General features: G+C 33.1%; 1 protein-coding gene across 3 annotated transcripts in view; it reads left to right on the top strand.

The window, feature by feature from the left end:
- The window catches only part of GRIK2 (glutamate ionotropic receptor kainate type subunit 2), a 605730-nt gene that overhangs the window by 226130 nt on the left and 363527 nt on the right, over positions 1–16073 (top strand). For all 3 annotated transcript variants that reach the window (XM_031456080.2, XM_031456083.2, XM_031456088.2), the window contains 2 exons: positions 10719–10886; positions 14457–14714. In XM_031456080.2, the coding sequence (XP_031311940.1) occupies positions 10719–10886; positions 14457–14714 (426 nt within the window). The remainder of the gene's footprint in view (positions 1–10718; positions 10887–14456; positions 14715–16073) is intronic.

Here is a 16073-nt window from a genome sequence, read left to right as displayed (position 1 = left end):
TGACTTACGAATTGTAGATGTTTTTTTAAAGCTTTGCTTGATTATAGATCCATGGAACGCTTCCCGGGACATGTTTAGGAGTACTACCAGTTTTCGGTGAAAATCTGTCCGTGTGTGTGTTGACTCACTGTCTGTTCTGAACACATAATAAGCCTGACCATCTACAGCTGGGTCATCTGACTGTAAGACATACTTGTTTAGGCTGTATGTACATAGAATCGGTGTGAGCATTATGATCAGTGACCTACTGCCTTGTTTGACAGTATCAGGCACTCTGTTTTCTCCCCTACTTTGTCTCTGGGTTAATTAGCTGGCTTTTTAAGTATTCTTCAGATCTTGCCTTTGTGTGCGTCTTTGTAGGTACGTATCATTTTTGCATGCATACTCACATGTGCGTGTATTGTTTCTATATTAGATCTCTGTAAGCTTAGTCACATTATCTGCAATTAAAATTTCCACAACACTTTTTCGAGTTAGATATTTGGAAAAGGAAACTTACTAACTTTAATATTTTATATGGGCATATTTACATTTTCCTTGGCATACAATTGTTTGCAATATTTTCTTTCCACACCTGCTTTGGGTTATTTCAGTTTTTAAATTTCTCAGGAAATAATATCTATTATTGAATACTAAAACTGGTTCTGAAAAGTAAGAATTCTTATATAAATTCCAGTTAGCCTTAGAGATATAGTCCTCTATTCCACAGGCTGTCCTAATTATAAAAATAACTCACAGCACTGTAATTTTTAAGGGCTTTAGCAAGTAAGTGAGGCTTTCTGGTGTGTGAAGAGAATCACAGAGGAAGGGACACAGTTTGATTCCCATGATTCCCATAGTTGCCTGGGGAAAAGAAAATAAATAATGGCTATTTGGTCAATTTCTAAAATACTTCTTTTATATTATGTCGATATAAAGATATGACTCTAATTTCCTTCAATTGATTTTGTGTTAATACTTGCAACACTCTCGTATTCTCTCCCCACATTAGTGGTTTATTCTTCACACATTTATTAAACACACACTGTATGCCTGGCATCAAGTTAAATCCATTGAGGCAAAGATGAAGTTATCTTCCCTGTCCTCAAAGAGTACTCAGAGGAACCATCTTTGGTAATAGAAGGCTGCACACATGATGCTGTTGCAAGTACTAGAAAAGAGGAATGAAAAAAGCATTGCAAATGAGAGGCTTGATATCTGTCTGAGGCAGTTTGTGGAGAGGTAGGCTTCACAAAGAAGATGAGGTGTTATTAATGGTAACATGAATTCTAACAATTTTATTCATCTTAAAATACTTTATGTCTGTTTAATACTATAGTTTTTAAAAAGAGAAACAAAATACTTTTAAGGATTTAAGCAACATTGCCCAAAAGGTATAAGTTGCCATTCCTTTCTTTATTATTTTTAATCCCCCCAATTAAAACAAAATAATAACACACAAAATACATGGCTCATATATAATAGTTAATATTATTATTATGCTATTAATATTTAAGTGATAGCATAAAGAAGATTTTTTAAGAAACTGCAAAATAAATATGTAAGGGGGAATGAAAGGACTTTCTTGAAGTTCTATTCCATATACATAATGTAAATTATTTTGCATGTAATATCAAATCACATATTTAGGCTGCTTCATGGATTACAGTATTATTATTAAATGGATTTGTGATCTTTTTAAAGTATCAATTTGCTCACCATCTTTTTTATTACTACTTTTGGATTAAAGCTTAAGAAAGTTTAATACCTCTAATCTAAATGCTCTTTGCAAACTCAATGTACTTATGTCTATATTTTTATTGAATGGATTCACTGATGTTTTGATGCAGGGCTTCTCAAATCAATACATTTTTTGCAAATGAATTTAGGGTGTTAAGGACTGTGCCGTATTTGTAAAAGACTGGAATTTAACCAGCTCTTAAACTTCGACAGAATCAGTGTTGCTCCCCAGTCTACTGTGCAGTTCTTAAACAATCTTATAGTCATGAAAGTTTTCTGAATCTCTGATCTTCAAGGTCATTTCACCCAACCCTTTCATTTTGTGGAAGAGAAAATGTTGGTCTGGAGAGTGAGGGGGCTTGCTCTTTCAATCACTTTTGCTGTTTCTTTTAGCTGACCTATTTTCTAAAAATCAATGTAATTAAGTGTGTGCTCTTGGCCCTCAAATACTTGGTGTTATTTATACTGTTTATGTGGTGATTATTCATGTGGCTGCCTTCCCTGGTATCTCAGTTTGATCTGTTCTATTTATATCTCAATATTATTCAAGCATCTGCCTTCCCAATCAGTATGCATTCCTTCTAGGTCTTAAATTGCTAACATTTAAGTAGCCATTTCCCAATTTTCCTCACAGTATGTAGTCCATCTACTTTAAAATTAATATTCTTTGAATGTGTAACTTCATGGTCCTCCCTATGTTTTTAAGCATCCTTTTGTAGAAAGAAAAAATCAACACCTATTTTCCATTCACTAGAGAAAAATATTGTTAGAAACAGTAGGAGATTTACAAAGTTGAAAGGTGATTTATTTTTAAAGTAAGAAAGCACATTTACATATTTACATGCCTGAACACAACCAATCTTTGTCCAGTAGGACTATGATGTTATTTCCTGCAACTTGATTTCAGTGTATATGAGCCTTCTAACTATTCTAGACTATCAGCAGCTGACTTTTTCCAAATGCCCACTGCAAGTTTGAGTTGAATTGAATATGACAGATGTAGAAGAGGTGTGCAGGACTAGCTTTTATGCCTTCTGTAGTTGAAGAATTGCAGAATGCTAAAACTGCAATAAATTACAGTATGTTCTACAGACAAAACTTTCATTGGTCACGTGTTTATGTAGCTTCTAGTTTACTTGAAATAGTGACAAAGGTGCTCATTTGTGTACTTGAATGAGACTGAACTTAGTAACATTTCAATTAAGAACACTATTGTCGCTGGAAATATGTCTCAAAATTCTGGAGCCAGTCTTTTAATTAATTTAGAAATATCCATTGCTTCATGGCTCAGGGGAGTCAAAAGCAAGTGGGAATAGTGAGGGGTATCTCTTAATGTGAAGTAGAGATGGATCACTGCTCCTCCTTTGGAAAATTCGTACATTATACCATGTGCTTTCCACACAATGCTTTTCTGGGAGCTGTGACCCACTTATTCATTTTTCCATGGCTTGTCAGTCATTCAAGTCCATGTGTGCATGTGTTTTTCAACTTGCATGCACTTAGGTAACCAGGATGGCACCTAACTTCACACAAAATCAATTTCTGAGTGTTATAGTCATACTTCATATGGTTGTAAAACCCGAAGAATCTGTTTTAGGAAATTGAAAGTGTTTACCATTCGGAAAAAGGAAAGCTGCTGTGAAAACAACCAGAAGTTGAGGACAAAGTGGTAGTCATACCCAGCAGGAAGCAGTACAGCATAGTGATTAAAAGATGGGAACTGGATTGAGATCTCCGGTGTGTGAATCCAGTATCCATCACTTCCATACTGTGTGACCAACCTTAAGCAAGATTCTCAGGCTGCTGGAACTGCTACAAGGTCTTGCTAAAGCAGAGGATATTAGACCCAGCAAAGCAAGTTATTTGGCCTAAAACGTAAAATACCTTGTGAGACTATGGAGTATAAAGGAGGAAAGCAATTCTTAGACTTAATTCTTAGACTTAGCAATATGAGCAACTTAAATATCAGTTATATTCAAAATTAAAATATACAATATTATAATAAGAAATATATTGATGACAAAAATGTGATTCAACCAAATTTCTTGAAGATTTTCTATTTGTTTGTAAAATATTTATCACAATGCCTAATATAAAGTATGCTCTTAATAAATATTGACTGTTAGAAGCTTTTATCTTTCAGAGTAAGTTAGGGTTTAAACATGTTTCACACAGATTTAATTTAATTTAAATGGGTGAGTTTATTTCTGGGCTCTCTGTTCTGTTCCATTGATCTATGTGTCTGTGTTTGTGTAAGTACCATGCTGTTTTGATTACTGTAGCTTTGCAGTATAGTCTGAAGTCGGAGTGTCATACCTCCAGCTTTGTTCTTTTATCTCAGGATTGCTTGGTCAATTAAGGGTCTTTGTGTTTCCATATAAATTTTAGGATTATTTATCCTAGTTCTATGGGAAATGTCATGGATATTTTGATAGGGATTGCATTAAATCTGTAGATTGCTTTAGGTAGTATGGATATTTAAGAAAACATCAACTTTTCTAATGCAAGAGCAGGGGATAGCTTTCCATTTCTTTGTATCATTTTCAAATTCTTTCATCAGTGTTTTATCATTTTCAGAGTATAGGTCTTTCACCACCATGGTTAAGTTTATTCTTAGGTATTTTATTATTTTTCAGTGTGATTATAAATGAGATTATTTCCTTAGTTTCTCTTTCTGATGGCTCATTATTAGTGTATGGAAAAGTAACAGATTTCTGTATATTAATCTTATATTCCTGCAACTTTACTGAATTCATCTATTGGTTCTAATTTTTTGGTAGAGACTTTAGGGTTTTCTATATATAGTATCATGCCATCTTCAAATAGTGACTGATTTAACTTTCTTAAGCTTCAGATTGCAGGAGCACACATTATAATGTGTGAGTGGTAGATTTCCCCTACCCCCCTGCAGGTTGTGGTGATCTGTGTGTAAAATTAATCCTTCAGGACATTTCTTCTAATAGCATTTTAAGCTCTGAAATAACATAGTGTGGCTAGTTAGGACAAACTTATTAACATGCTGGGAAAGCGTTGAAGCACCTTTCTTCTCTCTTTCATCTCACATTTCCTTCAAGTAGTGGCTATGTGTGATAGCAGAAATTCTACCATAGAAGACAGCAGAGAGTCTAGACTTTTCCTTGGGAAGCACATTTGCCTGCCCCAGTGCTCGCTGTTGGTCTAGTGGGTGTATGCTGATGAGTTTAGCTAACAGATTTTTTTTTTTTTTAAATTGAGCTTCCCTTTTGATGGAGTGGGTACTCTCTGGTTTGTCAGTCTCTACTACCTCCATTATAGGCATTTAAGTTGGCAGCCTTGGACCAAAGAGCACTGGGGCTCAGGAGGAAGACTGTTCCAGTAGTTGCATTTGGCTCTGTGATGTTATTCTGTCTTCTGAACTTTAGGAGTTTAGGGATTGGTGCTGTGATGATACAGATGCTGATCATTCTGTCTGGAACTCTGGAAAGGTGAGATCTGGAGCATTCAGGACAGCAACCATCTAACTCTGGAGTGATGCTATCTCCAGTGGAGGGTTCCCCAAGCTGCAGCTACTCAGGAGGGGGTCCAGTTAGCACCCAAGGAAGACTCCTAACTTCCAGTCTTATTAAAGTTGTTGAAAAAACAGCAAGTTAGATTTTTATTCCTCAGACCACCTTCTTCTTGGACCTGAAGTGTCTTGACTTAGATGAGGCCAGCAGTTTACAAAAAAGAAAAAAAAAAATTCTAGAGGCTGGGAAGTCCAAGATCAAGGTCTGAGGGATTTAGTTTCTGGTAAGGCTGCTTTTCCTGGCTTGCAAACAGCTGCCTTCTCTCTGTGTCCTTACATGGTGAAGAGAGAGAAAGAAAGAGATGATTTTATCCTTTGGATAAGGATTTGTAGAAAATCAAAATGAGAATGTCTTTTGTATTTGTTTAGATATAAGGTTATTATAATGGTTTACTGAAAGAAACAGCACATCTTCTGAGAGGATAACAGATGATGTGTCATTCACAGCATCGATTCCTTTATTAAACGGAATGTCTGTAAGACACTGATTGTACCTACTTTAAGATAGGACCTATTTGAACAATCAGAAGTTAGATGTAATGTTGGTTGGCACATCCATCACAGGTTTATGAGTCATACAATATTCAGTAGTAGTTAAAATTGGTCTAAAAGAGAAAAAATTTGGATAGGCTTCAGCAGTTGACTCATATAAATCTTTTATTTCAAGTCATGTAATGTTGTTCTTTTGTGAGTCGGAGCCTGTGGTGGGGAAAATTCCAGTGTTGAGAGTTCTGTGTAAATGAGGGATTCCTTGCCATTTGGTTTTCTATATCTGTTAAACAAAGTGAGGCAACCATGCTTACAGAAAAGAACCCTATTCTATTCTGTTTCTCTATTTCTTTCTCTAACAAGCCTACCATAGAATTCAGGGAACTATTAACTTTTATTGTAATCTTGAAGAAAGAATTGCAGACGTGTTGTCTGATACAGATGTTATGTGACATGTGATGGCCCTCCCTGAATTAAAACAAAGAAAACAACTAAACCAAACAGAGATAAAACTGTGAGAATGATTATCTTAAATGATTCTTTCAGTTTCAGAAAGCCAAAGGTAAGTATAAGAAAGCAGTGAAATTTTGCTTGTATCCAATAGAGAAGAGGGAATTTGATGATAATGAGAAAGTGGTCTTTAGATTCGTGAAAATGTGAAAATGTGTGTGGATCTTGTTATAAGTCTCTGGAAAGCACTTAATTACAGAATACTAAGATGCTGCTTTAGGATCATATAGTTCTTCTATGTTCTTTGTCACTCTGAGATGTATTTTCTCCACCAAACATGTTTTTTGTGAACTCTTTGGGGTGACATCTCTCTCTTCATGTACCACATCCTTCTGAAATGCTACATATAATTCTGATACTTCATAGTAAAAAGGATGTCTAGAAACAAACACCTTTGATAGGAGGTGCCTAGCACAAAATGAATATGTTTTCCCAAGGTAAGAGAAAAAGCCCTGTTCAAAATCATGTGAACAATTACTCTTCTGTAGGTCTAAGAACAGATGGAAAAGATGCTTCACCTTTCAATTTTTTATTAACAAGTTTTAAAACCAAGATATACTTTTAGAATAAAAATAGCTGATTTCTTCCTCAGGGAATCAAATTCATAAACTTTCATTTTCTAGTTCATAAAGAGAATAAATAAAATATGTACCCTCTCAGTGTCCTGCCCATCTTCACATCAGCAGATTACAGATAATTGCTTCATGCTTGAGCAAGTAAGGTGTCCTCCTCTCCAAGGGTTAGCCTACTTCCCATGCTTTGGATTTGATCCTTTTTTTTTGCTCTTGAGCTGCCTGGCTTCATCAGTTATCCTCTCTCTTTTCTACCTTTTAACTTTCTCTTTCTATTGGTTCTTTCCTCCATATCCTATAAATATGTTGTCTTTCTCATTACAAAAGAAACAAATGCAGAAACATCCTGAGATTTCATACTACCCTCTAGTTCCTCTCCTGTTTTCTGCTGTCCCATAATATTCCAGCTTAATTTTAAAACCAATTTTATTTATTTTTTTTAAATTTGTAAAATTAACACTGGTTCATTGTTAACTATTTAAAATAGACACAAAGAAGAAAATTAACCAAATGCCTATTGTCTAAAACGAACCACACTTAATACTGTGTTAAGCGTAAGTGCACATTGTAACTATTTATAAAGCGTTTTTGTCATCAGATACTTTCTATACGATAAAAATGGCTAGATGTATAGTATTTTATTAATAAAATATACCATAATTTATGTAAGTAATCCCCTCCCATTGGATATTTAGAGTGTATCTAATCATATTGTCCTTATGAACAAAGCGGACATCCTTGCAGCTAAATCATCCACCTTTTTCTTGAAGTTACATCCTATAAGTAGAATTAGCAGATTCAAGTATATGATATCTTTAAAGCTTGATAGATTAAAAAAATGTTCCAAATAGTTTGTATCAATTTATTTTCCTTTTCAGCTGTGTTTTTTCTCATACCACAGCAATTTTGATCTGTAGGAATTCTACCTCATTGTTTTAATCTTTCTTTTTTCCTATTTTTGAACATTTTCATGTATTTATTGCTTCTTTGCATATAATATTTATTATGTATTCATATTCTTTGCCCATTTTTCCATTGGAGTGACTGTATTTTTTATTTGTTAATGTTATTTTATATTGAGTATTTCAAGTCTTTTCTTTTTTAACATATTATGTTTATACTTAGTTAATATACTTTCATATATTTTCTTCATATTCCTTTAATCATTTATATGAGTTTAATTATGGATTTTTTCAAATATTCAAGTTATAGTCAGCAATATTGCCCTTATTTTTACTGCTTGTATTATCAAACTTAGAGTAGCCTTAGCATTTTTATGCAATTGTTTTTTAAAGTAAAATTTTATTAAAGAATGATCTATATATAACAAAATGCACAAACCATAGAGTAAGGCCTTAATAATATATATCCAAGTACTTAGGATAAGAAACAGAATATCACCAGCGTCCCAGAAGCACATCAGGCACACTTTCTGTACCTACCCTCACCACCATTTTTTGAACTTTTTAAAAAATGAAATCATACAGCAGTATTCCTTTGTGTCTGACTGACTCTTTCCACTCGGCATTTTGTTTGTGGAATTCATCTGTTGTGCATCTAGTTGTTCACATATACGTTTATTCCCCACTTCTATGAATATTCTTGCACCAGGTTTTTGATGAACATGTGTATCCATTTTTCTTGGGTGTGTATCCTGGAGCAAAATTTGAGGCCACAGGGTTTGTGTATTCTCAATGTTAGAAGACTCTGACACATAATTTTCAAAGTAAGTTGTTAATTTGAAGAGAGGTGTATGATAGGAAAGTTTTAACCTGTTGTCATCATGTATTGACCATTTCTGTATCCTTATTTTGTATTTATACCACATTGAAACTAAAATTTGAACTGAGGAAACCAGGAGATTCGGTTTTCCATTTTCTTTTGTCGTTAAGAAATAACTTCAGGTTTGCATTTCTAGAATTATTCTGTATTCCTAATTAACCTTAAGAAGGACTTTCCAATTACTCAATAATTTTTCTCTTTTATACATAAGATCTTATATATCTAATTACATATTATTATTAAAGTCATCATATCTCACATTTTGGGAATTTCTGTGTATTTTGTCTGAATGCAGTTTTGAAGAAAACTATGAATTTGTAGTGGAACAGACAAGAACTTTGAAGACAGGCATGAACAGATTCTAATGTTGGCTCTGTCGCTTGATAGCTGTGTGCTCTTTGGCCAAAGGATTATTTCCTGTAAAATTACACTACTTGGGGCTGCTTTGAAGATACGGTGAAACCTTGAACACTTTGGAGTGTTTGCCCTATGGCAGCCACTGATTCTAAGTGCTTTGCTATGAGATAACATTTGCTCTTTATAACAACCCCATGCAATGGTCTCCATTTTCATCCCTTTTTCAGAGGTGAAACTCAGACTGAGGATTTAAGCAACTGCCCAAATTTACATGGATAACAAGTAGCAGAGCCGGAATGTAAACTTAGTGTAGCTGCAGAGTCCATGCTCATACTACTATTCTTCTCCACATTTATAAGACATCTGATTTTGCTTTTGACATCCATTAACCATATAAATACTTACTATCCTTGTGCTTAGCATAAGTTACCAAAGATTTTAAATATACTCAGAATACAATTTCATAATAAGTTGATTGCTCTGTACTATCAATTTAGTTGAAACAAATAGAAATATTTCCAACTAAATATGGTCTAAAATGACAAATTTCCAGTCCTTCCTGAATATAAATTTGTCTGATCACTATGATGTCTTCTGAGTCCTAAGTCCTCATATTTAGAGGGATTATTACCATACCATGACTTCTTACTAATTTAGAAAAGGTCATTTGCTGGTGGTATAGTCACCTGACATCCATGTGTCTAAGGCCTTTTGATCAGGAATGAACTGCAGGCTATGGAAATGTCCTATTCAAGGGAGTTTCAGTTGTGAGTTACTGTGCTGAGAGCACATGGTGTGAAGTTTGAAAGGGAGAAAAAGGAATGCTCTCAATTTTTAATGTTGGAGGCCTAAGGACAGGGGTTGGAGAGTGTCAACTTTCAGGGGCTCCCCCTTTCATTCCATTCACCAAAGCAACAATAAGGAAGAGATTCTTTTGGAGACAGAGTTCCCAGTTAGGTCATTCATAACTGCAGAGGGAGAGGTAATATCAAGGCTGGGACAAGAATGAGGGAACTGGACTGAGACACAGCTGGTGGAAAGTGACAAATGGAAAGGACAAGTTTTTAAATTATATTCTACATTTTATGGCCAAAATGAAATTTGCTACAATGTTATTTACTGATAAGGAATTTGCATTGTTTGGGAGAGTTCTTTCAAGAATGTCAAGTGTTTTCTGAAAAAGGATTTAGAGTAATACAAAGAGCTACTTCATTATTTTTTCTTGTAAGTAAAATGCTGGAATTTGCAAGTGAATAAGTTTTGGGGGTTTTAACACAATATGTGCCATAAAAATTGTGCTAAAGAGTTCTGATTTCTGAATTAATGGAGTCAAATTTAATATAGTTTTCCCAGTGCTAACGTTATAGCTTTGTATCAATATAGAGGGTTGATTATTCTGGAACTGTGTGCAAAATTTTGAGGGATAATGTTCAGTATTTAAGGCAAGATCTATATATACGTAGTCCCTAAGAGATGCAATTACTTAAGTAAAAAGGCAAAATCATATTCAAATCTTGTTAAATTTTGGTCGCGATATCAAAGAAATTTTGCCAGTGTAATTTATCTTAAAGGGCACATTCTAAATATCCCATTTCATAGAAGAAGTAAGCATAAACTCCATGTACTTAAACAAATCTCACATACACACACACACACATAAGTGCACACAAATGTAAAAATACAGAAACCTTTCCAGGTTTTCTCTATATTGTAAGAACTGCATGATTATTCTTTCTTTTTGCCAGGTGGTATTTTTGAATATGTGGAATCTGGCCCAATGGGAGCTGAGGAACTTGCATTCAGATTTGCTGTGAACACGATCAACAGAAACAGAACCTTGTTGCCCAATACCACCCTAACCTATGACACCCAGAAGATAAACCTCTATGACAGTTTTGAAGCATCCAAGAAAGGTAATTGATAGATGTTTAACATTATGTTTTCTGGAATTCAAATTTTCGGCTATCCTTAAAGACATTTCTTAATTCCAAATGTAATTAATAAGTCATTAGGAGTATTTTCATGCAAATGTTTCTTTTCAAAATGCGCATAAATTTTGTCAAGGGAGGTAAGATGAAAAGATTACCTACTGCAAGAAATTTGCTTGTAATGGAAAATGCAATTAGGCCTGGGATGTGGAGTTGTTGTCTTCCTATTTATCCTTTTGTTTTGCTACTGAACCATTCCTGTTTTAAAAACCCACTAAAATAAAACAACGCCATCAGTGGCTTTTTACCAAGTTTTGCAATCCATTTTTACATTTTTATTTGCATTATGTGCTAATTCCATTCTATTCTTGTGGTCTCAGTTTACTGATGACTCTGATAGTTCTGTGGTTCCAAGTAACTTCAAAAAGTCAGCCCAGTCTTAAAACTTATTGGAAAAATTGGAACAATCTTTTCTATATATGTACTCTGTGCCCATTTTTTAGCCACTTGATGCTTCTTTTTGTAACTGGAAATAAATGGCTAATGATAGGAAAACTGGATTATATGAAGATACAATAAAATACCTTATAAATTTTATTTATTTTATTATTTTGTAAAACTGTGTTTTAAATGATAAAAATGGAAATAGAATTTTTTGGAATATGAATGTAATATATATATGAAGGGAAGTAGTAGAGAAACTATTATCAAGATATTTTAACCAAAAAACAGTGTTAGTAGTAAATAAAAGTAAAATTTTGAGAGATGTTTTCATAGGCTTACTTTGTCTAAGTAGGTGATATTTTCTTTTGCATAGTTACACTCATGTAACAGAAATTAAATTTCATAAAGTAGATTTTCTCAAAGAAGTAAGCTTAGAAAGTGTTCTAAATTCATATTTTTAAAACAATGTTTGCTCTTCTGTAATGCTAATATTGTTTTATTAGCTACCCTACATTGATAGAAATGTGCATAATTATTTATAATTCCAACTTGGTACAAATTTCTCCTAAACTCATTAATATTAATGGAAGTTGATAAGGTACAATATTTCTTGAGATGAAAGTATCCTTTCTCCCCAGCTAACTAGTGTTTATCAAAGCCTATATTCTGCCTGCCCTTTGAATTCATATCTTTATGAATACAAATAAGTTTCCATATTTCTGAACCATGTCAAGGTGATGGAAAGTTTTGAAGGCTGAAAAAAGGGGCAAAGGTTATTGTGAAATACTACATTTGTCATCATAATTGCAAAATAAGTCATTAACTGCAAGACAAGCACATTGGGTTAGTGACATAGTTCATGATTACTTCCATTAGGAAGAAGAAGCTCTGTCTCAAGTGAAATAATTTAGACCAAAGAATATGGAATATGAATGCAGTATAAATAAAATATTAATAGATTTCTTAATGGTGATTTCAAAGCAGCAATATTAAAAAAAAAAAAACAGACGAGAATGTTCTAACAACAAACAGCTTACTATCTTGGGAATATCTTAGCCATATTATGAGGTGGTAAACTCATTTGGTTTTCAAAATATTAAAAAGGATTTATTAATTTTGTCACCCATTAAAATCCATTGAGGATCCAGTTCAGTAAATGACTTTGACCTGAAGCTAAAAAAGCTCATATAAATGTATGAATATCTTTCTTTGTGACATGTTGAAAGGGTGGATGTTGTGGCTTGGATCTCATCCTATGAAGTGCTCGCTTGTTGCAGGGCACAGCAATATGTATAAAGATAATCTAAAGGAGAAATCTAACACAGGTTTTGAATATTTTGAGGTCTCAATAAATGTATATACAATACTGATATTAATGATTAATTATAAAATAAATAATTAATTTGGACATTCTTAAAATTAAAAAAAAATATTTTTCCAAGGCAGGAAAATGATAGGTTAAGAATTTAAATTTTAACATTTTCTCTGATATATGGTCTTATACTTTTAATAGATAATACTGTTTTGCTCAATAAATACTTTGATGCATTAGAATTTGAATTATTATTTGAATCATACATTGCTTTCAAATGACTCCTTTGAAACCAAAAACTCTATTTCTTAATTTGAAACACACTTCAGAAAGTTCTATATAAACTAATACAATGTGTTTAACTTTTCTTGATTTGTGACTTGTCAAAAATCTGGTGAAGAAAGATCTTTTATTCTCAATATATGTGAATTAAAATCTTTGTGAGTGAAAAATGTTAGGCTCCAACCTTTCTACTGATTCAGAATTCTAATCATTATTTTAAAATTAAGAATTCTATACATTCAAAAACTATTTATTGATATAATAATTGAATTTTTGAAGAAAGTTTAAACAAGTATTTTTTTCCAACTAAAATGTATTGGTTAAATATCTCTATGCTTAATAATCCATCCATCACACTGTATTTTATGCAGCAAAATCTCTGAAGGAAGATATCAGAAAATTTTGCACAGTAGAACCATAACTATTTTGGAAGGATTAGACCTGAATATCTAACTGATTGCTAAATCCAAATAACAATTCTCCTTAGTCATATTTAAATATTTGCAGAGATAGCCAAATCACTGTCTTTTGTAGCAGACTTTCATTTTTGAGCATTTCCTACTTCCTTTAATTTAAATGATGTCAAAATTTGTCAGAAACTTCTAATCATTTTCCCTAATTCTTCCTTTTCCAGTCAAATGAAACAAATTCAACGCTCTTTCACAGGCCAAATCTCCAAATATTTAAAGATAATTTTCACGTTTCCAATAATTATTTACTTTCTAGACCCCAACTCATTAGTTGCTTTAGTGTATCTTATAGAATTTCAAGTCCTGTTACAGTCTATCTAGTCTTATCTGAATACCTTCTAATTTGTTTATGCCTCTCTTAATTAGTGTGATTATTATTGTGAATAAAATTTCCTACAAGTAAATATAAACTTAAAAAATAATTTAGTACAATATAAAAGGCATAGTATCCAAAAGCCAAATAAATACAGATGATTAAATACTTATCTACTTAATTAAATGCTTTGATGTTCTTCCTACTCAACAAGTTTAATCCCTATGAAATCACCGTTTATGAGTCATATCAGGTTTTGTATGGATGTTTGTGTGCAAAGCTTGACCCATATCATCAGATATTTGCAAATACTTCGCTATTTGTGGCCATAGGTTTGCAGATGAGGAGTGGAGGATAAATGGCTTCTGATTAAGAATTTGAAATTGTAGAGGATGACCAATGAATTTGGAAAAGAACACTATTCCCCTGAGATGAAGTATTCTTCCAAAATGAACACTCTCCCCTTAAATTCTAGAATATTCTGCCTCTTTCTCCTTCCCTCTTCCTCCCTTGACATTACTTGTAGAATTATTTGAACATTGAGCTTCAGATGTCTAGGTGAATTTTCCTTCTAATAAACTGATAATGTAAAATCAGCTAGATGGAGATATTATTTTAAGGGAAAACAAATCTTTCTCCAGGATAATACCTTTGGGTTTACAATAACAATGTGGTAATGTTGGCACATTGGCATCTATCCTCTCGTTACTGACAGACTTCTATCTCCTCTTCAGCCTGTGATCAGCTGTCTCTTGGGGTGGCTGCCATCTTTGGGCCTTCACACAGCTCTTCAGCAAATGCAGTGCAGTCCATCTGCAATGCTCTGGGGGTTCCCCACATCCAGACCCGCTGGAAGCACCAGGTGTCAGACAACAAAGATTCCTTCTATGTCAGTCTCTACCCAGACTTCTCTTCACTCAGCCGTGCCATTCTGGACTTGGTGCAGTTCTTCAAGTGGAAAACTGTCACAGTTGTCTATGATGACAGCACTGGTAAGAAAAATCAGTAGCCTATGGGGCTGCGCTTTAAATATAGATAATTTTCCGAAACTCGTTCAATATTTTTACTGCGTTCTTAGTTTTTCTGTTTGTTTGTTCTTGTCATTTTTTGTTTGTTTTTTGTTTTCAAATTAGGAGAAAGGAAGACATTTGAAATTAAACATCAGCACTAATTTCAGACATCCCAACCAAGAACAGCTAAATCATACTTTTTTTTTTCTATATTTGTAAAATAAGCACTTTTGTTCTGGGAAGGATCAGTTACTGTAAGCTTTAATATTGAATGAAGAATAGAGATAGTATGAAATATAATACTGAAATATTTATTCAAATAATTTATCTATGAGTTTCAGGGTGGTTTCCCAAAGTAAAGCCTCGTAACTGGTTGTCACTGGAGTTTATTAAGAAATTCAGACTTTTGCCTTAACATTTTGTATAGCTGTTTATGTGCAAAGAATGGGCATGAAAAGTAATAACCTTTATATCTGTAGAGCATGTTAAAATTTTTTTTTAACTTTTTTCTCAAATTTGAAACAACTTACTACCCATCGAAATACTCAAGAGTTTTGGAAACTATTTATATATAGACATAGTTTAGGGACTTAGAAAATAAAATTTAGTAAGTGATGTTTATTTCCATGTCTTTAATGAATATTTGCTGGCTGGAGGTTGTCTGTGCTTTCTTGTTTTAATAAATGTTACTATTTTTATATGTGAATGGTTATCCGGAGGTATCAAATAAAAACATGTCTAGAGAAATATAAGAAAATAAATAGTAAAAATAAAGTATTAATTTCCTTCGAAGTTATACTGGTGAAGGAACTGCATCCTATTTTGGTTATTACCTAGTGATAAGGAACTTTACATTAAGATGTTTATCACTGGTCTAAATAGTGCTCTTTAAATTAGAATGTAAAAATATTTTATTCAAGGACATTTCACTATACCTTCATGTTTACATCAATGCTTAAATTCATTTGAATTTAAATTCTCCCCAAATACTCCAGAAACACATTTTATTTATGCATGCAGTATTCAGAACTGCATGCAAAAATTAGTCCCTTTGTCTGTAAAATTTACCATTTGCAAGTTGACAGATAGGAACTTTCCAAGAAAACAGGAAAAAGGGTGTTACAAGGTTGGAAAAAACAATGTAAATAATTTGAGAAATTTAAAAAAATATATGTATATATTGGGATAAGAAAGAGTAAGTCTAAATACACATTAATAGCATAATTTTGCTTTTCTGATTTAAAAAAGTGAAATGTTTACAAATAATTTTAGCTTAGAAATACATCAAAGTCCTTAAAAATAACCTAAATACCTTCGATGTGTTTTTTAGCTTAAATTAGA

The sequence above is a fragment of the Camelus dromedarius genome, chromosome 6 (genome assembly GCF_036321535.1).
Source record: "Camelus dromedarius isolate mCamDro1 chromosome 6, mCamDro1.pat, whole genome shotgun sequence".
NCBI lineage: Eukaryota > Metazoa > Chordata > Mammalia > Artiodactyla > Camelidae > Camelus > Camelus dromedarius.
The sequence above is the reverse complement of the archived record's forward strand: the minus strand, read 5'-3'. Positions and strand labels throughout refer to the sequence as shown.